The sequence below is a fragment of the Triticum aestivum genome, chromosome 3A, assembly GCF_018294505.1.
Source record: "Triticum aestivum cultivar Chinese Spring chromosome 3A, IWGSC CS RefSeq v2.1, whole genome shotgun sequence".
Lineage (NCBI taxonomy): Eukaryota > Viridiplantae > Streptophyta > Magnoliopsida > Poales > Poaceae > Triticum > Triticum aestivum.
The window spans coordinates 334,734,702-334,762,308 of record NC_057800.1 but is presented as its reverse complement, the minus strand read 5'-3'; the positions used below and the strand labels follow the sequence as shown (position 1 = coordinate 334,762,308).

The window sequence follows — 27,607 nt, the reverse complement described above, 5'->3', positions numbered from 1 at the left end:
TCTGGCCGAACCCTCAAGCATCAAGGGGAGGTGCTTCATGGCTACATCATCGTTGCCTCCACCAACCTGCACTGCCACTCGGTAATCTTCTAGCCATGTGTCGGGCTTCGACTCACCGGTGAGCTTACTCATGCCTGTCGCCAACCTGAAGTTGGGGGGAATCTCAGCAGCTCGGATGGCTCTACTGAAACATTCGGGTCCAGAAACAAATGCTCTGCTTCCAATCAGACGGTCTCTGTCTTGTCCCTCTTTGTGTGCCTGGCCCTTGTCATCCAAACCTTGTACGAGGAGTGATCTCGCATCAAACCCAGGCTCTCTTGGATCGACTGAAGCCCTCCGCTCATCACCATACAAACGCCTGTCATCATACCGCCGGGGCGCATACGATCCGCCCTTCGAAGGGGGCGAAGGCACTCGAGGGTGGTCATCATGGGCATATCGATGATCATACTGTTCGTGGCCTCGCCCCAGGTACTGGTCCTGGCGGCGACCACGATCGTCATGCCGCGGAGGCGATTTTGGGCGATGCGCCGGCTAAACTGTGTCTACAACCATGGACCTACTATGGATCCTATTGCGCGACTGAGAAACGGCTGAGTTTTGTTCCCCCACTGCCCGAAGCAATGCTCGGATCTGCATCAAACCTTTGCCAGCTTCTGAACGAGATGCCTGAATTGATTCGGCTATACGTGTCGCAGATGTAAGATTTTGGATCTAAGTGCGGTATACCTGAGGTTCAGGCGGAAACAACTGCCGCGGCCGTCGACTGTATTCAGGGATCTGTCGACGAGCACGTTCGTCGAGTGAGTGTTGGAGATTTTCCCGACGCGCGCGCTCAACTAAAGTAGCCAGGCGCGCAGCCTCCAAGGCCCAAGCCTCAGAGGTCTCTCCAATGATGGGGGTGTGGAGTGCCTCATTGCGACGGTGCAGCTCTTCCCTTTGCTTTGAAGTCAGAGCTTCGGGGTGATATTCATCATGACCATGCGACGGGCCGCCATCGCCGCCGTCGCCGCGGCGGAACCCAGGTGGGCTGCGAGGCGAGTCGACCATGAGGACTTCCGCCACAAGGTCGCTGCTTCCGCACTCGGAAAGAGTGTCCGCACTCGGTCGAATGGTCTATAGAGGGATTCGTCGGGCTCGATAGCCGCAACTTGAGGGGTGGCCGACTGGCGAGCCACCGCGTGCTTTACCCACCGCTGGAGCCGCGACCGACTGGATCGCTTGCGGGGGCGTACAACGAGGAAAGTGGATGCCGCGGGAGCCGACCGATACTGGGTCGACGGCTGCCGCAGGAGGACGCCGCAAGCACTCGCCCGGAAATGCGCCATCCCGCGGATGGGAAGGTCCTCGACGTCGAAGGGGGCTTCTTGGAGCCAGGCGGAGTCATCGGCGATGAAGAAGAGCGCGCCAAGACGGATCTCATGGCCCAAAGCCAAACCACCGCCGAAACCATGTTGATGGAGATCGAAAAAACCGCAACCTCACCGGAAGTCGCTAAGACGCCGGCCCCACGGTGGGCGCCAACTGTCGTCGGAATAAGTCTGACAGTAAGGATAGGGGGTACGAAGGAGGAGGCAAGGGCCTAACTACGGCGAGGTTGTACACACGAGTTTTACGAGTTCATGCCCCTCTCGGAGGAGGTAACAGCCCTACGTCTCGGTGCCCGCAGGCTTGTCGACTGAAATGTGTGTGAGTTACAAGGGGGTGCGAACCCTTGTGCCAGAGGAGGGGGGTGGCTTATATAGAGTGCGCCAGACCCCTCCAGCCCTCAGTTACACAGGGTTCAATGTAAGTTAAGACAGAGGCGCCTGCTATAGTGACCATTAATGACCTTTAAGACTACGGAGTGAACGCCTGACCGTTGCCATCCTGAGGTGGCTTTAGATCTTCTGTACTCCGAGTGATTCTTCGTACGACCGAGTGATTCTTCGTATGATCGAGTGACTCTATCTTGGTCGAGTGGAATTGGGGTATCCAAGTGGAATAGCTGGTCGAGTGGCTTGCACTCCAAGGTGATTTCAGTCAGTATCTTCTGTTGTACTTCAAATGTCTGACTCTAGGGCAATGTCCTTGGGTAGGGCGTCTAGGTCAGGCCTATGACCCTACCTAAGTACATGGCATCGTCAGAGGTGCCTGTTAAAGACGGAGCACAAAAAAGGTTTGGTGCAGCGGCAAACGAAAGGTCGAGTGACACGCCCCCTGTTACCTTATATGACAATCCATAGTTACCGGATTCGGGGTTCACTCCATTCACGATTCGGGTTCGAGATTCGCGATTCGGTAGTGCCTAAGAATCAAGTTCAGTGGGGGGTATACAGCTCTAGTTCGTGAATCGGGTGACCGGTTCGTGAATTCGATGATTCCGATTCATGATTAAGAGCACTCCAATTCGTGAATAGTATTTTCACAAAGAACAAAAGGAAGTTTTGCAAAAAAAAAAAGTTGAATAGTTAAAGACCAGATAATGGACTTGGAAAATGCCATTGCATTGTTGACTCTTCGCCCATAGAAAGCTCTTAATGAGTGCTCTAATCAATGGCACAAATATCAAAATCTGATTAGAAGATGAATGGAGAGAAAGTTCCCACCATAGATTTCGCTTGGAGGACGTAATGGTTAGTCTCATTCAAACCAGATTCATTCTTCTAAAAAAATCCAAACTAGACTCATTGTCTTCTGCAGGAAGCCCGAGCTATTCCCCAACTCCACCCCGTGTGTTCTCCAAATCCAGAGCTCCTAAATCCGGATAGCCAGCAGAGTAGAGAGACACAACGCCTTACCAATGATGGAGGTGATGTGCGCGCAAAAAAGGTGTTGCTCGACGGAAGTGATGCGAAAGATGAACATTCACTTTAATGCGTAAACTTGAAAAATACGCCGAACTAATTCTAAAACATGGCATGGAGGGGGAAATGGTGGAGGCCGCGTTCTTCTTCAACGACCGTAAAATGGTGGACTCCTCCAAGCTTCGGGCCACCGTTCGCGTCTTCTTCAACGACCTAGGCTACGACCACAAGATCGCACCCGAGCCGCCCAACCATGTGGGATGCCCTCGCTATTTGGATGATGGCCACTACGGGGGCGGCACAGGAGGGTATGATGACTATCACGGCGAGCACCACCACCACTCGCACCACTCCAACTTGGACGACAATGAGACCTCAGACCGCAGCTGCTCCCCCTCACACAAGCCTTCGGATCCGGCCTTGGGCCGTGGTGGCACGGTGGTTAGGCAGACCCGTGATGCGCTGCCAGTCCACCCACCCGTCTCCAGTCACATCCGCCGATCCAATGGACCCAGTGCTCTCCCCGGCCAGCGGTGGTTCCCCGTTGCTCTCGGCGAAGGAGAGTGGCACATCCAGTGTCAGACTGCTCGTCACTCCGGCCTCCTCCTTGCGCTCCCCTCCTCCTTGCGCTCCCCTCCTCCTTGCGCTCCCCTCCCGAGGCTCTCACCATCAACGTCTCCACCGCCACTGAAGACCCCGCCACCCGGCCCACCTTGGTGGCCCCTCCTCCCGACCTGGCGGCCACCCACCCCGAGCTCAATGCAGCGCTGCCATCTCCGGTTGTGCCTTCTCCCATGGAGCAACTAGGGCAAGAGCCGCCTCCCCCGGCTGTGCATCCGACCAAAGAGCAGCCCGGGCAGGCTCCCCTCTGTTGCGCCTCCTGCACGCCGCCTCTCCTGGGCACTCTGTGGCTTCCACCCCCTCGGGTGTTGGGGCCTGCACCTTGCGTCGCCCAGGCTTTGACCGCGGCGGCCCCGGGCACCCCGACGACCGCAGGCCTCAGTGGTGACCACTCCAATGGCCTCCCACCCCCACCCACCGTGGACCGCGGCCTACTCCAGGCAGGCCAAGCCCGTGTCGACTCCGGTGACGGCCTATAATCGCAGCTCCCGTCTTGACGCGGCCAGACCGATGGACAGCCCCGAGCGGGTAGAGATCCGGGCGGCGTTTCGAAACCTCAAGTCAGGTACTACAAACATTCTTGCTAGTTCGTCCAATTGCTCATTCTCTACTCTAGAATCGGCTCCACTTGGTCATCTGGCTAAGGTCGCGGCAGACTCGGCAATCGTCTTTAGGGGGGAATTAGGTCGCTCCTTAGTTCAGATTGAGGCAATTCACGCTCGCAAGATCCTAGATGGGAGGTTGACCGAGACTCACGCCCGCCTTGTCCGCGCTTCTACCTCCAAGACATCCACCCTTCCCAAACCCCGTGGGTGGAATTACCTCGACGGAGGTGAAAGTTCATGGCCGCACACGCTCCCACACCGCAGCCTTATGTGAACAGAGTGCCTCCCTCATTCTAGGGTCAAGCAGCCCCCCGATGGCTCCTTGATGCGAGCCCTCTTCTAGAACATCCGCGGCTTCGGCCAAGAAGGCCGCCGCCACCAACTCATCGAGTACATGCGTGATGAAAGGATCGACATCGTGGCCATTCAGGAACTAAGCGAACGGACTTTGCCCTTCCAGAACTAGAACGGCCGAGCTCCCACCTGTTTGCCTTTCACTGGCTCCCTTCTAGTGGGAGCGCCAGCCATTCGGGTGCCATCCTTTTAGGCGTGAAGGATGCCACCTTTGAGGTGGGTAGCATGGGTAAGGGCTTTTTTTGTTAGCATGGAGATTTTCGAGCAGGCTCTCAACTTCAAACGGGAGATTGTCATAGTCTACGGCCCCACCGACTACTGCCGATCAGCGGCCTTCCTCGACGAGCTTCAGAGGAAAGACTCGGCCGCCCAATTGCTGGTGGTGATTGGGGGCGACTTCAACCTCATCCGATCCGTCGAGGACAAAAGCAATAATCTAGTCAACCTCCCCCGGATGCAAATGTTCAACGACTGCATCACTGATCTTGGCCTCAGAGAATTAGATAGGATAGGGGTCAGGTTCACCTAGACCAATAGACAGATTGATACGACGCAGTCTGTTCTTGACCGCATCTTTGTGTCGCCGGAATGGGAGCTCCGCTGCCCCCTTGCTTCTCTCTGTGCCATCACCAGGATCGGGTCTAACCACGTCTTTCTGCTCCTCTTCGGAAAACGACCGGCCTTCTCAACCTACACGGTTCCGCTTCGAGACCTTCTAGCTTAATCAACGAGGGTTCGTCAAGGCCGCCTGCGGTCGGTGGATTGCTGCTCGTGCGACCCCTCACCGTTCCCTCTCGGCGGTTGACTTTTGGCACTTCTACGCTAAGCATGCTTGCCAGTTCATGAAGAGCTAAGGGGCTAACTTGGGCCAGAATCTGATGGAGCGTAAGAAAGCGCTCCTTGCCTCCATCCAGGCATTAGACCTTCGGGCTGACTCCTCGGGCCTGTCTCCCGATAAGTGGATGGTTTGAGGGCCAACTCACGATCATCTATACCGACGAGGAGGCTTACTGGCGCCAAGGTACCCAGGCGGTGGGACCTCCAGGGCGACACTAAAACAACATACTTCCAACTTTCCAAGCAATTGCCAACGGTCAGAGGCGTCGCAACACCATCCCCCTCCTTTAGGACGGTGATAACCTCCTCCAACGGCCGTCTGACATTCGCGCCCACGTCGATTGATTCTACAAAGCCCTCTTCTCCCACTTCCCTAGGGGAGGAGTGGCCCTTGCTCCTAATACTTGGACGGGCCACCAGCTTGTTTAGACAGTGGATAACGCGGCCCTCACGGGCCCTTTTGCCGAGGAGGTCCTGGCGGCCATTAATGCCATGAATCCGGCATTCCGCCTCGGGGCCCGATGGTCTCCCGATGAAGTTCTTCCAGTCCTTCTGGAGTGTCACCAAGCCAGAAGTTATGGCACTATTTGGGGAGTTCTATGTGGGATCCATAGACCTTACCCGGCTTAATTACGAGATTATCACTCTAATCCCCAATGTTCCCGGGGCCTTAGACATCCGCCAATTTCGCCAGATCACGGTGATAAATGTGATCTTCCACAGTCTGGCAAAGGGGTACGACTATAGGGTGACCCATCCCAACCAATCGGCCTTCATCCAAGACCGATACATTTTGGATGGGGTCTTGGTTTTCCATGAGGTCCGTGCTAGACACCAGAAGGCGATCTTCCGAAAGATCGACATCCATAAAGCCAATGACACGGTCCATTGGTCCTTCATTCGGGAAGTTTTGCTTCGTAAAGGCTTCGATGATCGCTGGGTCACCAGAGTTATGCAGATGGTGTCCAGCGGACGTACCGCGATTAACATTAACAGGGAGATTGGTTGCTTCTCTCCCCACCCCTTGTGGATTAGACAAGGTGACCCATTCTCCCCCTTTCTGTTCAACATGGTGATCGATGCCCTCGCAGCCATCCTAGACAAAGCTAAAGCCGTGGGCCATATCCGTGGCGTGGTCCCTCATCTTGTGGGAGGGGGTTGGGGTCTCCTACAATACGCTGACGACACCATTATTATGGTAGATGGCTCCACAGCCGACATCACAAATCTGAAATTTCTCCTTCTGTGCTTTCAATAGATGTCGAGCCTCAGGGTCAACTTCGAAAAGAGCAAAGTAATGATATTGGGCTACTCGCCTGCCGAGCGCTAGAGTATTGCTAACCGCCTGACGCAGTGGCTTTGGCGGATTGTGAAAGGGGAGGGTGGTCTTTGGCTTGACATCATCCGAAACAAATACATTCGGGGCCAACCGCTCACCTTCTGCCAGCGAGTTGGCGGCTCACAATTCTAGCAGTCCATTATACAACTCCTTTCGGTCCTTCGCATCGGGACCACCATCTCGGTGAGGTCCCACGCATCAACCCTACTCTGGTTCGACCGGTCAGCGGAGGATCGCCCATTCGCTGCCAGATTCCCAGATTTCTTGTCCATTGCGGTGGACCCTAGGATCTCTGTCGAGGTGGCCCTTATTGACTTGGGGTGCCTCGTGTTTCGGAGGCCATTTGGGCCTTTGGAACTTGCCGCCTGGCACGAGCTCCTTGAGAGTATCTCCCTCCAGTCCCAGACGTGGATCAAACACACGGCCGCATCTCCTGGCGCCTGGAGACGTCTGGCCGCTTCTCCACCAAATTGCTCTATTAGGCCGTTGCATCTCCTGGCCCGGAGCCCCTAGCTCTTGTCTGGGCAATTTGACTCCCACTGAAGATTTGGACCTTCCTTTGGCAATGGATTTGGGGACGGGTACCTTCAAGGGTGGAGGTACTCAACAAAAACGTCCCTGGGGACAGGATCTGCCCGCTATGCGGGACGGAGGACTCGAATCACACCTTCTTCACATGCGTGTCTGCGCAATTCTTGTGGAGCTGCTTCCGCTAGGTGGTCGGCGGTCGTTGGTGCAACACCAACCAATTTCCCCAACCTATTCGAGGAACTCCAAACCTCCACCCTGCGTACCCGCCACATTAGGTGGACAGCTATTGGGGTTCTTGCGTGGACGCTATGCAGGGCCGGCCCTATGTTTGGGAGGGCCTTTGGCGAACTCGATGACGTGGGCCCCTAATACTATACGTATATGTGTGTTTCTGCACATTATATAAGCATGTAGGGTATGTCTAACTTCATTTGCAAAATATTAAGAGTAATTTTTCAGCCATACATGATGAAGAAAAATAGTACATACAATTAGAAACACCTTAACAATTCTATACCATGTATACTAAAAGTGCTGACGGATGAACCATTGCATACCTTTGAAAAACTGAGAGGACGGTGATCAATGAACTCTTAGCTTCACGGACGGCCGGACGGCAAGATCAAGACGGGTCAACGACGGCACGGTGCAAGAGAGCAAAAATCGGGAGCGAAGCCAGGGCCGGCAGCCGGTAGGCTGTAGCGGCGGCAGCTAGCAGGGCGCTGAGCGGCGGCAAGCGGCAAGAAACTGGAGCGACGGTTGAGTCTCAAGCGACGAACACAAAGACGATGAGGCAGTGATCGCGATGTGTTTTTCTATTCTTTGATTGAAAGTAGCGATCCCTACGGATGAATGGATGTGCGAGAAGCGATGCGACGCTTGACCTTTTCCTCGCTAGCGATCAGCCACCAAGTCCATCATGCATTCACGCTGCTCCTTCTACTTTTTTTACTGGGCTATACATATACATGCATCACCAATCATGGGCCCCCTACCAGACCTGGGCCCTAGGCGGTCGCCCCATCCGCCATACCCCAGGGCCGGCCCTGACGCTATGGACGGTCCGAAATAGGCTTGTGATTCAATGTGCGCCTCTTCGACGTGCTACTGACGCGATTTTCAAAATGGGTGGCTATTTGCAGCTCTGGCGGCTGCTTAGCCACCCGCAGGATCGGGACGCCATCGACATCTTCATTGCAGATCTTCGTCCGTTGCCCTTCCGCTTGGCTCATCCACTTCCCCCACCACCTCCGGATCTGGATTGGGTATTGGGTGCCGCTCTGGACCTTTTGGGGCGCCCCCTTGGCCACTGCTTCCTTTTTCTTTCGTTTAGGGCTTGTTGAGTTGTGACCTCAGCAGAACCCTGTTGTGCGATGTTTGTGTGCTACATGTGTGTGTGTGGTGTGAACTTATCTGTTGTATCTTTCTCGCTCTGGTGTTTGCTTTATATATAAAGCGGCGTGATGCGGAAAAGCAGGGCGCTGCTGAACGAAGTCAAGCCGTCAAACTCGATATCTTCGTCGTTGTCGCACCAGGTCTTGACAGTCGTCGTCGTTCTCCCGCCACCCCGTCCTGGTCACCGTCGTTGTGCCGTGCATCACTACCATGCATGCACCGCGTCGAGGTCGCTGCTCCTCGGCCACCAAGTTTGTGCCGCAATTGCATATTCACTGGCCAGCAGTAGAAGGGTCGAGCAGCTACACACATGCCCGCACCAGGTTAGCCAACGATTCCATATTTTTGGTTCATTTTGGGTTCGACGAATTGGGTGCTGATTCACTAGCGATCTGAGCAAATATGAACCCCGTTCTAAATCAATCCATCGGAATCGGCACTCAAAGGCTGTTTTAGCGAATCCGATAACTACGTGACAACCGAAGGTCCAAGACGTATGCGGCGTTGGTACCGCCTTTCCCGCGGCGAGTAATCCCCAAAGGCAAAGGAAGGCATGCACTATCAAGACAAAAGGAGAATGGGAGGCAACCGCTCTGTTTTCCACACCAAAACGCTCTGTGGCGCTTGTTATTCTTGTTTCGCCGAGGCTTCTCGTTCCCATCGCGTGCTTTGGAGGTGCTTGGGTCTCCACTGCGGTTACTCTTCCGAGCTAGCCAGTTGTCTTCGGCTACGCAGAATCAAGGCATTAAGTGTGAGGGCCGCCGTAGACTGAGGCTTTTCCTGTCTGAGCTCTCTAGCGAGCCATTCATTGCGGATGTTGTGCTTAAAAGCGGCGATTGCCTTGTCGGCCATGTAGTCCACTATCTGATTTTTCTTTGTCAAGAACCGATTCCAGAATTTTCTGGCCGACTCCTCTGGCTTCTATGTGATATGGCCGAGGTCATCGGCATCCAGGGGTCGGGCGTAAGTGCCCTGGAAATTTACTTAGTAAGCATCCTCAAGGTCCCCCCCAGTTGCCGATGAATCTTTAGGCAGGCTATTAAGCCAATGCCAAGCCGATCCCTTGAGTTTCAAGGGTAGCTACTTTATGGCGTGGAGATCATCGCCTCAGGCCCTGTGGATATGCATGAGGAAATCCTCGATCCACATAGCGGGGTCCGTAGTTCCTTCATACTACTCAATGTTATGGGTTTAAACCCTAACGAAAACTGGTGCCACATAACCTCATCGGTAAAGCACATAGGGTGGGCAGCTCCTTGGCCCCTGGCTGTAGCATGACGCGCATCGGACACGATAACGTGTCGGTCACGCGTGTAGTTTCGTACATCACCATGCTTGGCGAGCCAAGCCAGATAGCCCGCCTGTCCAGCAGGCTGGCGTTCCCTGGATTTGTAAATTGATCAAGATGGAGGCTTTGTCCTTAATGGTGGCCTCTCTCGTAGATTTTTTTTCTTGCGGGGCTGAGTTGGATTTACTCCTCCTCGGCACCCGGTTGTCTCGAAGACTTCCTCATTCCTGCCGGTAGGCCAATCTCGGCCGCGAGGAGGGCGATCGGGCACTTCGGCCCAGTCGCGCTTTTATAGCACGTTGCCATCGGCCTCCCCATCGAGCTCCGACAGCAGGTTCCTTTTGGGGTATAACCAATTAGCGAAGGCATGTCTATCCTCGAGTTCTTGTTCAACCCTCAGGAGCTCAATCCATCGATCATTGAGCTGATCCTGATCGGTTCTGAGTTGCTGGGATTTTTTCTTGTAGCTCTTGGTCGTGCTGGTCAGGCGCTTGCGGAGTGTCTCTGGCCGAGGCTCCTTGAAGGTAGGCAGCGGCGGCATGTCGTCTTCCTCCTCGGGAAGATAGGCAGCGGCGGCAGCTGGGTCAACGTCGTCTCCCTTGATAGCGTCGTCACTGTGCTTGTTCGCGCCGAGGTCGTCGCCGGCATGCGGGTCGTTGTTGCAGTCATGAGCGGTGCCGCCGTTGGTCTTCTCACCACCACTTGTGCCCCCATTACTTGCGTCGTTGTTGCCTGTGCCACCATTACGGCGGCCTCATCAGCGGCATTTGGGTGGTTTACTGCTTCCTCCCCCATCTTTAAGGGTGTCCACCATGTAGACATCATAGGTGGAGGTAGCCGACCATGCACCGGTGACTGCCTCCTCGAAGGTGCTTGCTAAAACATCGTTTAAGTCCTCGACGGTAGCGACTAGATGGGTAGAGGGTGGACCGAAAATTCCGAACTCTCCAACCTTCTCCCAGATCTGATCGTAGATCGAGGCATGATCGTATGAGATAGTAAGGTCCTGAATCCGATCTAACATCTCGTTCAGAAGGGTGATGTCGGCCTCACCCATCTCCTAAAAGTAGGCGGGGATCAACTAAAGTTTGCCAGAGGTGCCACTGGATGCAGCCTCGGCAGTTGCGTCGGTAAGATCTGACGTCTGACTCGACGGGGTAGTACTCGGATGCAAGCTAGAGGCTAGACCTGAGGTTTGGGCGGTTCCGAGGCCCTGCTGCGAGATTGAATCTGGTGCTAGGACGATGGCGTCAGTGAGATCTCCAGTCTGGTCTGCCACCCAGCCCGAAACGGTTAGCTCGCCATGGGAGTCACGACATACTCTAGATTGCGAAACCTGATGGTCTGGCCTGGGGTGAGATTCTCGACCTAGCCGAGGTGGCCAGTTGAGTCGGCGTGCAGCACAATGCTGCCGAAGGCAAAAGGTTGTCCGAGGAAGGTCTTCCCGCAGCCAATGTTGTCGTCATCCGAAGATGAGCCATCGCGCCTTTGTGACCACACAGTGGGACCTGCATAGGCCAGCAATGTTGGAGCTAAATACGGCAGATCTCGGGTAGGGGTCCCGAGCTGGTGATCTCGGCTAGATGGTAACAGGAAGTAGGAGAGACGGTGTTTACCCAAGTTCGAGCCCTCTCGAAGAGGTAAAACCCTACGTCCTGCTTGTATTGTATTGACTGTGGATGGGGTATAAAGTACAGGTTGATCTACCTCGAGATCGTATGAATGAGTCTAAAAGTCTTACCTCTATGGACTAAACCCCTCGGCTTATATAGGGGCCGAGGATACCTAGGGTTACACATGGTCGGTTGCATCTAGAGATAAACATGTCGAATATTTGAATATGCCTTGAAGCGTGCGCCAAGTCTTCGAAAGATTCAATCTTGAGTATGCCGAGGGTCATGGCCCATTCTTCGGTTGTCGGTGGGCCTCAGCCCGACCCATGAATGGTAGGCCGACGTTGTGAGTACCCCCTAATCCAGGACACCATCAGACGGGGCTCCGAGTGCCCAGCATAGTCCACAGCCCCACTCGCGAGCCTGAACAGCAGGAGCACCACAGCTCCACAAGCAACAATCTTGCAGCCGCCCGCGTCCACCAGGCCATGCTAGGTTAGGTATGTTGGCTAACAAGAGGGGGAGAGCTATTGCTTGCTACCAAGAGCATGGAGTGAAGCCAAGTCGTTGCGAACGCACAACCCAAGCGCAACCACCGTGAGCACCAGTGCACAGCCGAGATCCATGTAGGGAGGCGCCCGAGAGCGGATGACAGGGGAGGAGAGTTCAACAGCCATTGGCAACCGGCATGTTGTACACTAGGACGTATGTGAAATTTACAAAAAGACTGAAGAGCCATATTTTTCTTCTACTATCATTAGTGAGTGATGATAGCTGGACATGCTCCAAGTGCATGAGACGCCCATGATAAAGCAAGAGGTGGAAAACCAAAAAAAAAATTGTGGGGGTTGAGGGGTGGGGGGTGAAGGCTGGCACACACCTATCATTACATTTCCCTGTTCTACAAAACTGAACAGATGAAAAACAATTGAATCAACCTGGGATACCAGCAGATTTCAAAGGATGCCTCCATTATTACTTTATAAATGTGGAAATTTTCCAGCAGAAAATAATTAAACTGATCTGTAGGACTGCAGCACAAGATAGAATTCTTTGAAAGAATCTTGCTGTTAACAACAGATTACCGTTCTTCATAGTTTCGAACAGGATGTCACAGTAATATCTGAATGGTGAGATCCTCAATACTCGGCATATATAGTCTGCAAGATGGTATGGGTATAACTGCAAAACATTATGTATGAAGTGAGATATTTGAGCTTTTCAGGTGAACTATTTACCATAGGAGAGCCATTCTTTGTAACAAGCTGGGTTGGGTTAGACTGGTTTCTGTGACATAAACAAAAATGACAGTTCCATGCAAGACGTAATTCCAAGTGCTGTTTCATCTTTCCAAGATAAGAGAATGTTGAATCATACCATATACCCAACAACCATCAGAACACATCAACAAAAGAGCAACATGAGCTTGCAGAAGCAATTACAGAAAAATAATAGAAACTGTAACTGGCAAGATACAGTATGAAAACAAGGTATCTAAAATCAAAGAGTAAATTCCACATTTTACCCGTTTGATGTTTACCTCATTTAAAGTTCTCTGCCACATTTTACCCCAAAGCTGTTACATTGTGTCAAGTTCAACCCAGTATAATAATTTGCGCCAATTTGGAGAGGCTAGGTCCACTTGTCAGGCTGACATGGCTGGTGACTAGCATTCCAACTAGGAAGCGTAAACCAGTTGGGAGTGTACTACCTACCCACACAACCTGACCGCCTAACCAGCAACCCCGCCCATGTGGAGTAACCAGCGAGTGCTGCCGGCGAGCTTTATCGCGTGTCGCCGCTCCTCCTTGCCGCTGTTTGCTCATCTCTAGCCCACCATGTAGTCTCACAGAGTGAATCTGGCTTGACCACACCACCAAACAGGTGCAGTCTACTGGGCTAAGGTGAGTCTGCGGATTATGCTGGTGGGCAAGAAAGCAGGTCTAGTCGTGCGGATAGGGAAGACGCACCGAGCTGGTTTGCGCTTTGGAGTTGGGATCCAATTCACTAGCCATGTCATCCAGACATGTGGGCCTAACTCGTCAAAATCAGAGAAAATTCATTAAATTGAAAAAACTTGACACGACGTAACAGCTACGGGTCAAATGTGGCAGCAAAATCCAAATGGGGTAAACACTTTACTGTCCTAATTTAGGTCACAAACTTAATAGTGTGCGCAGGACAGGTCAAGGTGACACCTGGGATAATCTCACTTGCCCAGGGGCCGATGTATCACATTCTATGTGTGGGTCTCTTGGAATATTGCAAAACACCCCACTGAACCTAGCCATAGCATTTTCTTCCTCCACTCTGTTCACCTTTATGTTAATTCTTGTGATTTGTCTTCTCTGACAAAGTGAACATGGAGACAAACAGGCTGGCCAGAGAGATAGAGAACATTCTGCTGCTGCGGCCAAGAATCGGCAGCTGGTGGAGGTTAGATTGCTTTGTTCTCCCAAAAAGAGAACATATTTATGGGGACAATGCAAAACTGACTCATTGCTGCCCTATATCTGCAACCTCGGCTACACGACACCATGACATGTTGATAGGCACGCACGACGCAGTGCAATGCAAGTGATTAGGTGCTGCCTTGTTCGGCATGATCTCGTGTATTATTCCAACCTCTCGCGTCACACTGTTAGACTTGGTGTGAGAAAAGGCATCAAATGAAGTTGGCGATGCATGCGTCTCGCAGTTGATGAACAAAAAGGCAGCCACCTTTGACGATTGTCCACCACCATCAGTACTCAACCGGTAAACTGTCTGGGGAAGATTGACGGTGCAGAAGATGAGAAGTTTGAGAAAAGGTGCAGCGATCAGGAGGGGGCAGTAGGGAAAAAAGATAGTGTGGCATGTCCAGCGGGTGGTGATTTTAAATTTCAGGAGGCCTGAGGCCTGAGCTTGGCACTTGACACTCAGGGTGGCACCTAATTGATCAGGACTGCACACAATGATCAAGTTATGGGACCGAAATGAAGACTTGTGAAGTTCTGTGACTTGGTTGCACCCAACACAAAAGATGTTGTATTCGCACTGTATTTTACTCATAACAGGTTGAAAAAAGGGTATAGTAATGCGCTAGTGAATGTTTATCAAGAGAGGATTGAAATTTTCCCTCAACAAGTGCCCAATCTTATGCAAAAAAAAAGGGCAACCTGGTGCATGTAGCTCCCGCTTGCGCAGGGTCCAGGGAAGGGTCCGACCACTTTGGGTCTATAGTACGCAGCCTTTCCCTACATTTCTGTAAGAGGCTGTTTCCAGGACTTGAACCCATGACCTCATGGTCACAAGGCAGCAGCTTTACCACTGCGCCAAGGCTCCCCTTCCCAATCTTATGCAAAAAAAAAAAAAAAAAAAAAAAAAAAAATCTAAAATGTTATCAGGAAAATGGGAGGTATTAGAAACGTACTGCAAGATTGCGCCGGAGATAGCGCATCATTTCTTCATAGTATTCCCCTTCCCTGTAAACTCGACGGGCAAAGCAGGTATTCCATTGTAATCGTTTTCGGATGCAATAATCCACAATCCTGCCACAAAAATTAACAACACAAGATTACTCCTGAAAATTTAACTCTATCAAGAACAGGAATCAAAATACGAAGTACTACAAGGGAGTTCTTTGGGAAGGCCTCTTATGAAGGAACCTACAATGATATTTGTAAGACACGAAGTATTGGTACAAAGGTACCTTATTAGAACACCAACCCTTAACTAGAAGGCTCCCTCCTTTACACCCACTCCACAAACATCAATATTTTTGTGTGCCAAGTCATGAAGAATGGATTGCACTCCAGCCTCCAAAACCAGCGTACCTCCACTGACCATGAAGAGTTGTTTGATTTGTCTTTGTTGTTGCAGGATTGTCATCTCTCGGATGCCCCGCCACAACAGCGTATACCTGAGGTAACGCAGGTTCTGAACCCGTCACACCCGCCTGACGAGAACAGGCACAAGCGCCCCTGGATGCCGAAAATGGAGTTCCCCAGATTTGAGGGAGAAGGGTTTCGTATTTGGTCACGCATATTTCTTTTGTACCAAATTCCAGAGGTGCTCAAATTGATGTCTGCATCTCTGCACTTGCATGGTAATGCAGCACAATGGTTTCAGTCGTCCCCTCAGTTCGGTGCTGCTACTTTACAGAAATTTTATATGAATGTGCACAGAACTTGTATGCGAGATTTGCTTGTGCTGAAGCAACAGGGATCAGTGGGGTATTGTAGTCAGTTTAACCAATTGGTGTACCAGGTTAGACTGTACGAGGGTGTAGTTAGTGAGACTATGTTAGTCACTCATTTCATTCTGGACCTGGAAGAAGAAATTAGACATGCAGTTGAGCTCCAGTGCAGTGGAGCGAAGGAGGAGGCTCGGCTGCTGTTGTATTTATAGGAGGGTTAGGCGCGGCTGTGAGTGTTTGTGTTTTGCACGAAAGTCATGACGACGTATTGCTGGGCTATTGAAATCAATCATGCATGAGTCACAATCGGACACGGCTGATAAGGAAAACCAGATCTTTGAATTTTTCTGGTACTTATCGTGACGGACGAAAGTATTGAAACAGGAAACAGATATCAAGAATATGTTCCCTTCTTTGACACAAAGGTACGTGAGACCAGTAGGTTTGTGCATACCACTTGAGGTTGCGTCCTGGGTTCAAATCCTAGAGACAGGCATTTATTTTTCTAAGCCGGATTGCCGCCACACTGGCAAGCTGACGCAGAGACCCAACGTGGCCCATTAACAGAGTGCGCAAGCAGCGCAGCATGGAGGGTTGGCCCATGTTTTTCTAAACAGCTATTGTCGCTGCACTAGCGGACAGGCCGACGCAAAGGGCCAACATGGCCCATTAACAAAGTGCGCAAGCCAGTGAGCAGAGCAGCGTGGAGGAGGCGGGCAGCCGGCCCAAGGGCGGTGTGCGATGTTGAAGTGTATATGTAGATTGCCTAGCCCTTTCCATCAGTTCGGACTTTTGGTTGCGTTGACTAGTGCATGAAGCTTAACATGGTATCAGGGCTTTAAGGTCTTGAGTTCAAGTCCTGGCTTTCGTAATTTATCCAAAAACTGCTGATGCCTCCCTCTGTGGTCACGTACAGGCCTCTTGAGCTATACCTCTGAGTCTATTCACGTGTTGACTTCGCGCGTCACACGTGAGAGAGGGCGTTGAAGAGTACATGTAGATTGCCTAGCCCTTTCCATCAATACGACATGGAGCAGTAGAAGCAGTTTTCAAGAAAAACGGTCAGAAAAAATCATCAAAACATGAAACGATGGAGGTGAGGTGGGAGATGGAGTGCCAAGGAACAAAAGAAACATAAGATAGCAGTCTACATATTCTTGCATGATCTTATAACAATAAAATGGTAAATAAATCATGGTGATGCATATAACATATTTATGCCCCATTGCAACACATGGACAATATTTTTTTCCTTTATCTCTCCGGCGCAACATAACTCTTATGGGCCAAAGATACAGGGGCAGTCCAAGCCAAAAAGGGAGGAAGAGAAAAAAGTAAAGGCATGTCTCATCCTATTACTCATTGCCTAGTCCACATGATCTTTTATGATTACAAATAAATTTTATCGCGATGTAGTACAAAACAATTGTCTTAATATTGTGGGTACCGCGTATGCTAGATTTTCAACGCAGATGGCGAGGTAATAAAGCTTTCATTTTCTAAAAAGAATGAATATGTATGCTAGAACCTCGTCTTTCTTCGACATTTTGATGAACTTATGAGTTTTTTTCCGGAACACGCATGAGAATTGCGCGTTCATAAATTAAGAGAGAAAGCAAGTTTAAGAATTACAAGAGGCCGGCCCTTAGGCTAGCCGAAACCCTTGTCCACCATCCACCACACACACCTAAGACAGACTACTCTCAGTCGCCCACAGCTTCACGAATTACCCGCCTCTTCTGCTGCGCAAACTACCACACTTTCCACTCATCAGCGATGTGAGCCGTTATTCGACTAGTGGTCAAGGAGATTTTGTCAAAAACACTCCTGTTCCTTTCCTTCTAGATGGAGTTCAGCACTAGGATGATGTAAGAGTTCAGCTCCTTCCTTGCCGCCACCGTGGTGTTACTAGTCGTTGTCCACCAGTCCACCACCACGTCCTGCTGGGATGGGGTGAAGCTTTCCCAGCCCTTAACCCTCAACGCCTCGAACCACACCGTGCGCGCCAGAGAGCATTGCACAAGCAAATGATCAAGAGTTTCAGGCTCTTGCAGACACACCAGGCAGCTCGGCTGGTGTGGTAGGCCCCTTGCGGCAAGGCGATCAGAGGTCCAGCCCCTGTTCTTGACGACCAACCACGCGAAGAACTTCAATTGCGGCTGCGCCCAAGAGTTCCAAACTTCATTTGCTACAGGTATCTCAGTTAAGCCAAAGAAGAAAGCACGGTAGGCAGTCCTTGCCGAGTAGCACGGTAGGCAGTCCTCCCTCTGCACGCTACCCCACGACCTGCAGAATTAATGATCATGGCAATTGTAAATTGCCCCACAAGCCATTGATCATCACCCTCATGGGTGCCGACATCGAAGAGATCCAATATCTCCACCTCACACCAAAACCGCTGCGGTCGAGCACCTCCAGGAGAAATGGCCAAGCAAGCGAGTCGAATGCCTTTGCCACGTCCAGTTTGAGAAACAACGACGGCACCTGCTTCCTGTGTAAAACCTTAACCGTCTGATGGACCAAGGTGAAGTTGTCCTGAATACTTCTTCCTGAAGTAAATGCACTCTGATTGCGTCCCACTAGACTGCCCAACTTTTTTGCAAGAAGGACCGCAAGAATCTTTGCGATGATCTTTGCAAAACTATGAAGAAGGCTTATGAGCTGGTAATCGCCAATGTCCACCGCATCCTCCTTCTTTGGTAGCAGGATGATTAGGGCTTCGTTAAGCAATTCAAAGCTGCGGTTATCCCCATGGAAGAACTGTTGCACTGCGGCCAGCACCTCCGCCTTGATGATATCCCACATTACTTGGTAAAATTGTGTCGTAAACCCATCTGGCCCAGGGGCCTTGTCGGCCAGCAACGATTTGATGGCCTTCCAAACCTCCTTCGCCGTGACAGGTTCGTCAAGCTCCGCGAGCTCCTCGTGAGATAGATCTAACTCCGCCAAGTTAACTGTGTGCTCCCTCTCGGCCGTGCTTCCCAGCAGCTGCACGAAGTGGCTGAAGGCGAGCTCTTGCATGCCCTCTTGATCGATGCATTGTACCGCCCCCTTCCTCAACTTAAACTGATGTTACGCCGCTGACGCTTTGCCGCATTTGCATGAAAGAACGTTGTGTTCTCATCCCACTCGGAAAGGTAAGTGATACGCGAATTCTGACACGCAATGGTTCACTGCAGGAGGCCAGACCCAGGCATTTCCGCTTGAGATCTGCCCGAAGCCATCTTTTGCTGGGTATTGAGCGCTCTGTAACCTTGGGATTCATTTTAACAGTTAAGATTTACTAACATCAACGGGCTGTGGATCTAGGAAATTAATCATGTTGCATACTTATGGGAATGAGTTAATTCTATTTTTCCTACTTGTACACATATTCTAGCACGTGCGCACGTTATTAGACTTACTTGGAAACAAATCTAGCACATGGATTTCACTTCCTTTTGCATATACTCTCTCCGTTCCTTTATATAAGGTGTATTTGTTTTTTCAAAAGTCAAACGAGTGCATGTTTGACTAAGTTTTTAGAAAAATTATATCAATATCCACAATATGAAATTTATATACTTGATGCATCATGAAAAGTAGTTTCACATTTTATCTATTAGGTATTGCAGATATTGTTGTTTTATTCCATAATCTTGGTCAAACATTGAAATGGTTGAGTTGCACAGAAATCAATACACCTTATATTCTGGAACAGAGCGACAACAGACCTCTACATACAGAACATAACAGTTGCATTGGTGTCATGGCTAGCTCGTTCTACAAACAATTGGTTGGTCCTAGGTTCAAATCACAAGAAACATTAGAGTTGCATGTTGTATGCTCTTTAAAGAAACCGAATATCATGTGCTTCACAGACTTCGGGGGAACTTGACAGGCTTGGTTCACTTTCACCCAATCTACCTATACCAAACAAAAAGCTTTCACAAGCTTATGCGAGAGGTAACAAGTGAGTCCATCTTTCACCTATGATCTACTCTAAACCCAAGCCCTGCAATGTTCCAAACTGAGACCATCACATGCCACTCCGAAGCCTCCTACCTGAATGCAGCTAGTAACGGGAACGTCAACCGCCGCATGATGGGTCGCTTTCGACGCGTGCTCAACGACCTAGCGCTCAAAGAAGTGTACCTCAGCGGGAGACGCTACACTTGGTCGAATGAGCAGTCGCCCCCAACCCTTGTCCACCTCGACCAGGTGCTTTGCACCACGGACTGGGAGGAGCTTCATAGCGCGTGCCTCCTACGCTGCCTCGCCTCCGTCATCTCCGACCACAGCCCCCTGCTTCTGGACTGCTCTCCAATAGCGCCTCCACACCGGCGCTTCCACTTCGAGGATTTCTGGATTCGCCTCGACGGATTCCACGACGTCGTCGCGGCCGCATGGCACTCCGTCCACATGACGGACCCATTCCGGCGATTCATGTTGCGCATGCAGGCCACCACGCGCCAGCTCACTAGCTGGAGTTCGCGGACCGTGGGCAATGTGCGCCTCAGGCTGGCGATCTCACGCGAGCTTCTCCTCAGGCTTGACACCGCTTTGGAGAGTAGTGCTTTGTCCCCGCACGAAGACTGGCTGCGTCGCCAGATCAAGGCCTCCTACCTAGGCCTTGCTTCCCTAGAGTGATCCATCGCTCGCCAACGCGCCCGCCTTGCGAACCTCAAAGACGGCGATGCCAAGACATCCTTCTACCACCGGCAATGCTCATATAGGCGGCAGAAGAACACGGTGCACAGCCTGATGGTTGACGAGGAAATCATCACGGACCAGGGAGACATGGCCGCGGTAGCTTACGCGCACTTTGACGCTCTGCTTGGCACCGCCGCGCCCCGGGAGTGCACTCTGGACCTCCCCGCCCTCATCACGCCTGCCAGCCTCGACGACCTCGATGCACCTTTTGACGCCGAGGAGATTTGGCAGGCCATCAAGCGCTTGCCCGCGCGCAAAGCACCCGGCCCCGACGGCTTCACCGCTGACTTCCTGCGCACATGTTGGCCCATCGTCAAGCAGGACCTCATTGACGTGTTCTAGCAGCTCTACGCGCTCCCGGGCCGTGGTTTCAGCTGCCTCAACCAAGCGCTCCTCACGCTGCTGCCCAAGCGCGCGGACGCTCGCTGTCTCGGAGACTACAGGCCGATAAGCCTCATCCACCTCGTCGCCAAGATCTTCGCGAAGGTCCTCTCGCTGCGTCTCGCGCCCAAGCTCAATGCCCTCGTCAGCGCGAATCAGAACGCGTTCATCCCTAGACGCTCGTTGCATGACAACTTCGTCCTCGTCCGGCAATCCGCACGCCTCCTCCATCAGCTCAAGGCCCCCCGCTTGCTGTTGAAGCTTGACTTGGCACGGGCCTTCGACTCGATCAGCTGGCCGTTCCTCTTCGAGGTATTGTGCCAATACGGATTCGGCAACCGCTTCCTGGACTGGCTGGCCATTCTGCTTTTGTCGGCCAGCACCAAGGTGCTCCTGAACGGCAAGCCCAGCCCAACCATTTAGCATCGCTGCGGGTTTCGACAGGGTGATCCCCTCTCGCCCTAGCTATTTGTCCTCGCGGTCGACACGCTTAGCCGTCTCCTTCACCGAGCCACCGAGACGGGCATCTTGCAGCAGCTTCACCCGCGGCGCCCGATCCCGGCCGTCTCGCTATATGCAAACGATGTGATCCTATTTTGCCACCCCACCCAGGGCGACACCATGGCTGTGAAAGGAGTCCTGCAGCTCTTCGGACGCGCGTCGGGCCTCCAGGTGAACTTCCTGAAGAGCTCTGCCACACTTATCTGTTGCGACGCCGACGACGTGGCACCCACCATCGACACACTTGGCTGCCCCATCGTGGACCTGCCTATCACATATCTTGACATCCCGCTCACGATCAAGCCCCCATCCGCTGCCCTGCTCCAACCCGTGGTTGACAAAACTGCTGGCATGCTGCCTACCTGGAAGGCGCGCCTCATGAACAAGGCTAGCCGCCTTGCTTTTGTCAAGGCCGTGCTCAGCGCCATCCCCATCCACCAGCTGCTGGCGCTAGCACCACCGAAGCGGATCATCAAGGCTCTGGAGAAGATTCAGAGGGGATTCCTTTGGGCCGGGCGGGCCGAAGCCAACGGCGGCCACTGCCATGTCAACTGGCGGCGCGTCGCACGGCCGATCTCGCTTGGAGGACTTGGTGTCCACGACCTCGAGCGCACAAGCCTCGCCCTCTGCACACGTTGGCTGTGGCTAAGCCGCACCGACAGCGCCAGGGCTTGGAGTGGTCTTGACCTGCAGTTCTCCGCCGACGAGCGCGCCTTTTTCTTTGCCTCGACCACCATGCAGATAGGCAACGGCCAGCTCGCCTTGCTCTGGGAGGACCGCTGGATTGACGGACGCTCCGTCAGCGAGATCACGCCAGCGTTATACTCTTGCATCCCCAAGAGACGCCGCAAGTTGCGGATGGTGGCGGATGGCCTTCAGGCCAACAGTTGGGCGCGCGACATACAGGGCACCATTGGGATTCAAGAGATCGGCGAGTACCTGCAACTCTGGCACATGATTGAGCACACAACGCTCTCCGCCGAGCCAGATCATCTATTCTGGAAGTGGAGCTCCAAAGGCACCTACACTGCGCAGTCCGCCTACCTTGCCACGTTCCACGGATCCACCGCATGTGATGCTTGGAAGCTCACTTGGAAATGTTGGGCGCCGCCCCGGGTACGCTTCTTCCATTGGCTCGCCCACTTAGACCGGTGTTGGACCGCCGACCGCCTCGCCCGTCACGGCTTGCAGCACCCCGCGTGCTGCCCACTTTGTGACCAGGCGCCGGAGACCCTCCAGCAGCTCCTCCTCGCCTGCCCGTTCTCCCGGCAGGTTTGGTATGAAATCCTGAGCTGGCTAAGGATTCCCTGCAACCCGCCTGATGGCAAGCCATCAACCAACACCTGGTGGCTCTCCGTGCGGCAGCACACGCCCAAGCCTATGCGCAAGGGCCTCGCCTCGGCGACACTACTCATTCCTTGGATGCTGTGGAAGCATCGGAACGACTGCGTCTTTGACAAGAGTCAGCCCTTCTATAGCTACGCTACTGGATAAAATCAAGGAGGAGGCGACCCTTTGGGCCAGAGCCGGCGCGTTGGGCCTGCGTGCCCTCATCCCCCAGACCTGGGATGTACATTAATTGCACCACCCTCACTCTGTATAATTGCCTCCTAGGAGGATGTAACTGAAACCCCTTCCTTTTCAATGCAATGAAACACAAATCTTCTGCGTTTTCTCGAAAGAAAAAAGGATGAGAGCTAGGGAAGTGCCAGGTATATAGCTGAACCTGTGTCGAATTGTCTCTACTAATTAATTGTAGTCGCTTTTTGAACTCAAATGCAACCACCACGGATTGCAGGTTGCAGCAGAGCTAAACCATGGAGAGTTGTGAGAGGAAGCTGTGTTCGGTACGGCTCCTGCTCTCAGATTCTGTACGGGAATCAAGGGAGCAGAGCCGAACACCCGGGCTCCGAGAAAATACGATTCGCGGATCGGCAAGGAGCGGAGCAGAAAATACACTAGCGCGGAGGAGCGACCAACAGGTCGATTTTATTTTTGTGGAATCCAAAAGGCACAGAGAAGTTAAGAGATATTACCCACCATTGCCATTACTAACCCCTAAAATCTCATACCGCTTTGCTTAATCTGTTCCATCTCCCTTCTTTCTCCCGTATGAGGAACAGAGAGAGGCGACTGGCGGCAGCCACGGCTGACACTGAGGCCGTGACCGACGGCAGCCACGGCCATCACTGGAGACCGACGAAGGCGACCTGCTACACCGCTAACTCACTTCTTCCATTTATCCTGTTAAGGTATGGTTCCCATCCCCAAACCCTAGGCTGTAGATTGGTTCATGTTCACCTGTCCCCATTGCTTGTATCAAGATTTTCCCATCCCCTCTCTAATTTCAACACGACATGTGCCAAGATTGATTGAGGAACTCGGTTTCATAGAAAATCATGTATATTCAAGATAGATTTCAGATTGGCTGTAGATAACTAGTACGAAGTGCAGATGTACGCCTCTCACTAGCTGATTACTGAATGTGAGTGTGTTCTGTTCCTTTTATATATATGCTGCCAATGAGTCGCTTCCCTAAATAATAGATTAGACGTACTATCAGATTTCTTAGTAGTAGTACTAGCTAATTTATTTATTGTGAGGTACTTATGCCTTCATATATATTAGTAATAATACTAGAAGACTTGTTCCGTGCATCTCCAACTTCATTTAATTTTTATTAGCAGCTGGTACCGTTGCTTACGTGGATTTATGCCGAACACAGTAGCAATGGAAGCAACTGCTGAGTTGAATGAAGAACACACTCGCTTGGTTTGTGAGTTGTTCAAGGAACAAGTTGAGGCTGGAAATCGCCCAAATACACATATGAATAATACTGGGTATATGACAGTGATTGATAAATTCTACCAGAAGACTGGAATACAGTACAACAAAAGACAGTTTAAGAACAAATTGGATAAACTAAAAAGTGTGTGCTACATTTGGAAGAGTTTGAAAAAGGAGACAGGTATGGGCTGGGATTCTGTGAAGCAAACGGTTACAGCTTCTGCGGAGCGTCGGAAAAATCTTTAAAAAGTGAGGTACTGGTCGTTTTCTATTTTCTGCACATACAAAACATGCTTCACCATCCGTGGATGTCTAACGTTTAGTACTTGGCGTTGACAGAAATACCAAGGTTGTGGTAGGTTTCAGAAGGCTGGACTTCAAAATGAGGACCTTTTGGCCAAGATCTTTGAAGACTTGCGCAACACTGGTGAAGACCATTGGTCTCCTGCTAATGGTAGCTTGCCTCAAAGTCCTTAGAATGTTGATGCTGAAGACCACAGAGATGAGAACCAGGACAAAGAAAGTGAGGACGAAGATGAGTCGCCAATTAATAATAATCTCTACTCTTATAAAAAAAACGAGTTGGTGATGATGGTGTGCCTGCCATCTTGCAATATAGACCGTCCGATCTATATTTGACGGATAGAAAGCAAACTATGGCAATTTTGCAAAAAGATATCCACACCTCTCTCCACATTTGCAGATAAGGCCTTCCCTCGTTCATCCTTATCTCCCACAACCTCATTGTTGAGCAATTAAAAAAGGAAGCCTCTGGAACAATTTGGCATGGTGGTTGTTGCCGGCATCGTCCATCCCCATGCCTCCGCTCAGTCCGACCACCAATCACCACCACACCCTATTCCTCACCTTATCTCTCCTCTTTCTCGAGATATCATTAGTTTTTACACATGGGATTACTCCCGCATGGGTCAATCACAACAGGTGTTTTATAAAAAAATGCATCTTGATGTTCCGTGCAATGCGCGGGCATCTTGCTAGTAAAGGAAAAAGAGCAGGTGGTCCTATAGACGGAAAAGGGAAAAAGTCAAGGAGTGGTTCTGTGATCATGCAAGACCATTTGAACGAAATTGTTGAGCTGAGCAAGAAGTCGCAAGCAACCATTGAATCCATTGCTCAGAAGAGGGAGGATGCCTCAGTTTGTACCATCAAAGATGCCATGACTCTGGTTACAGAATGTGGTGGTGTCATTGGCACTAATGAGCGCTTCATTGCTTCTGAAATTTTTGTAAAGGAGCAAAGAGAAATGTTTATGACCATACCTGATGCTCGTGCACGATTTGACTGGCTTAAAAGGAAATATAATGCCAAGTATGGCAAATAGATTATAATATTTTGGTTGTAATTGTTAAGGCATTCCTATAAGTAATATGCCTTCAACACGCCTATCTTTCAAGTTGCACTTAGTAATTTATTTGGCTTGTAAGACCCTGTCCGGTTTGTCACAAATTACCTATATGAATACAGTCATTTGAATCTTATTCCTATTTATGTATGTCATTATTGCCATCGACTCGTTTCTCATTGTGAATTGTCTCATGTATGTTATATGCATAGATGTCCTCAAGCGAAAGTGATAGTGGAGGGAGTAATTACTCAAATGAAGAGTGTGACGAAGATGTACAGCTGATCAACTTACATGAAATGATGATAAGCAATCTTGCTTCTGCTGTAACTGTTGTTGAAAAGTACCACATGGCCTACTTGGATAAGAATGAACCTAGGACTTCAATTCTCAGTGGAATGGGCTGGGTGAAAGAAACCTTGCGCGCTCCAGGGGAGAGCCACCGCATGTTTCGTATGAATTCTACAATGTTTCACAATCTGCATGATCTTTTAGTGAGTACGTATGGTCTGAAATCAACTACGCATATGAGTACTTTTGAAGCTCTACCACTCTTCTTGTACATCTGTGGTGGATATCACTCAAATCGGGGAGCGCAAAATCAATTTAAGCATTCCAGTGGCACAATCAGTAGAAAGTTTGATCTTGTTCTGCACAGCTTGGTAAAGATGTCTAAAGATTTTGTGCGACCAAAAGATCCAAACTTCTCTACGGAGCATGGTATGACTGATAAGCATTTTCGTAGATTTGATTGGAGTCCTAACTATGTTCCGACAATACCAACGAGGTATAGGAAATATATTATTTCTCAAGATGCATCAGACTCATCAACATCAAGCACGAGTGATAGGTCAATGGATAAGTTCCGTGACGACCTTGCAAAGGCAGTTGCTGAATCTACAAGCTAGATGTTGTGAATATTTTCTATGTCATATTATTTTTTGTTCCGAGACAACTATGGGTAGAACATTTTATTTCATCTATTTAGATTGATCATGTTCATTATATACACTTGGAGAAGTTGCTACACATATAACATATATTGTTATATACATACACCACTCTGTTATTGTGTGATAATCATGGGACCACTTGTAGCACACACATGTGATGGTTACAATTGCAATCAACGTAAGATGATGCTTCAGAAAAGCTCAAACTGAATTGTTAGCTAACGCTCCATACAATATTCCTATTCCTATATAATATGTTAATGTTCACAACATGTCATGGTATGCCGGACGTATATGCAGAGGAGTGACAAAAGTATCACAATCAAAGGCAGTATGGTCTATTTATTCCTAAACCCACAAATCAGTGTTTTAGGAGCCAACTGATAGCCAACACTTTTGTAAAGCTGATCCAGATCCTCATGGGAGTGGATTCTCGGAGGATCAGGAGCAGGGAGCTGTAAAATGAGGATCTGGGGCTCTAACGAACAGGCTCTAAATACCTGCGGTGCCACTCGTCCTTGGTGTGGAGAGTGGACTGGAGACGCTTGGGGAGGGACTCCCACGGGCACTCCTCCCGGATCGCTTTCACTACCATCTGCTCCTCGACCGCCGCCGACATCGGGTCTCCGCCGCGCGATGGCTTGGTGAGCGGGTGTGGTGGATCTGACCACGCGCTAGCGAGATCAGACCAAGATCTCGCCGTGTGGGGTGAGAAGGGGGCTAGGGAGCTTGCGATGCCTAAGCCGGTGCGTGCTTCCCGCGGTGATGCGTCGCTGTGCTGGGGGTGGGGAGTAGTAGGAGGACCGTGGAGAGAGGGGGGACTTCCCCTGTCCAGCTAAACCGCAGACGAATCTTTGAAACTTGCCGACTACCATGTCAAACGGGTCTTCTCACTAGCTCACGTCATGTCCAGTTTTCTCCTTTCTCGGAGAGTATATACAGGAGTAACGCTACACTTACGGACACAGTCTGTTACAGGGAACGTACGGGCTGATGTGGAAAAATCTTAGGGATTAGTTTGGATTTAGGGTGGCCCACAGCGCGAAATCAGGGGGGCAAAGGATTAACTGAAGGAAATTGTTTAAAAACAGCCGGCTGATTACAGCGCGGCCTAAGCCTCCTCCGATGCGCGACACGCATCCATCAGACCCGCACACCGCTTCTCCGCCCCGTCTTTAACCCCACGCGAGACGTCTCAACCACAAAAGAAGCAACTGGTCGTTGACCCAGCTCTCCAGTGGCTTTGAAATTCATCTCTTTCCCTTGGTCGATGCTCTTCTTCTACCTCCTGCCCCGTCTGTTTTTTCACCGGTGAAATCGGAAGCCCGCTGCAAGCCGCCCATGTGCTGTCGTGACCAGCTCGGGAGGCGACACCCGCTGCCAG

The 27,607-nt window shown here is 51.0% G+C and overlaps 1 protein-coding gene across 3 annotated transcripts in view; it reads right to left on the bottom strand.

Annotated features, from left to right (window-relative positions):
* Positions 1–27,119, bottom strand: part of LOC123061257 (protein FAM91A1) — a 50,176-nt gene extending 23,057 nt beyond the window's left edge. The window contains exons 1-3 of one of the 3 annotated variants that reach the window (XM_044484267.1): positions 26,724–27,119; positions 14,782–14,899; positions 12,455–12,551 (exon numbers count right to left, since the gene is read on the bottom strand). In XM_044484267.1, the coding sequence (XP_044340202.1) occupies positions 12,455–12,551; positions 14,782–14,899; positions 26,724–26,842 (334 nt within the window). In that variant the 5' untranslated portion in view covers positions 26,843–27,119. Of the gene's footprint in view, positions 1–7,630; positions 12,279–12,454; positions 12,552–14,781; positions 14,900–15,060; positions 15,331–26,723 lie in introns of those variants that run through there. The other 2 variants (XM_044484268.1, XM_044484269.1) reach the window with 2 other exon arrangements.
* Positions 27,120–27,607: the final 488 nt, after the last annotated feature.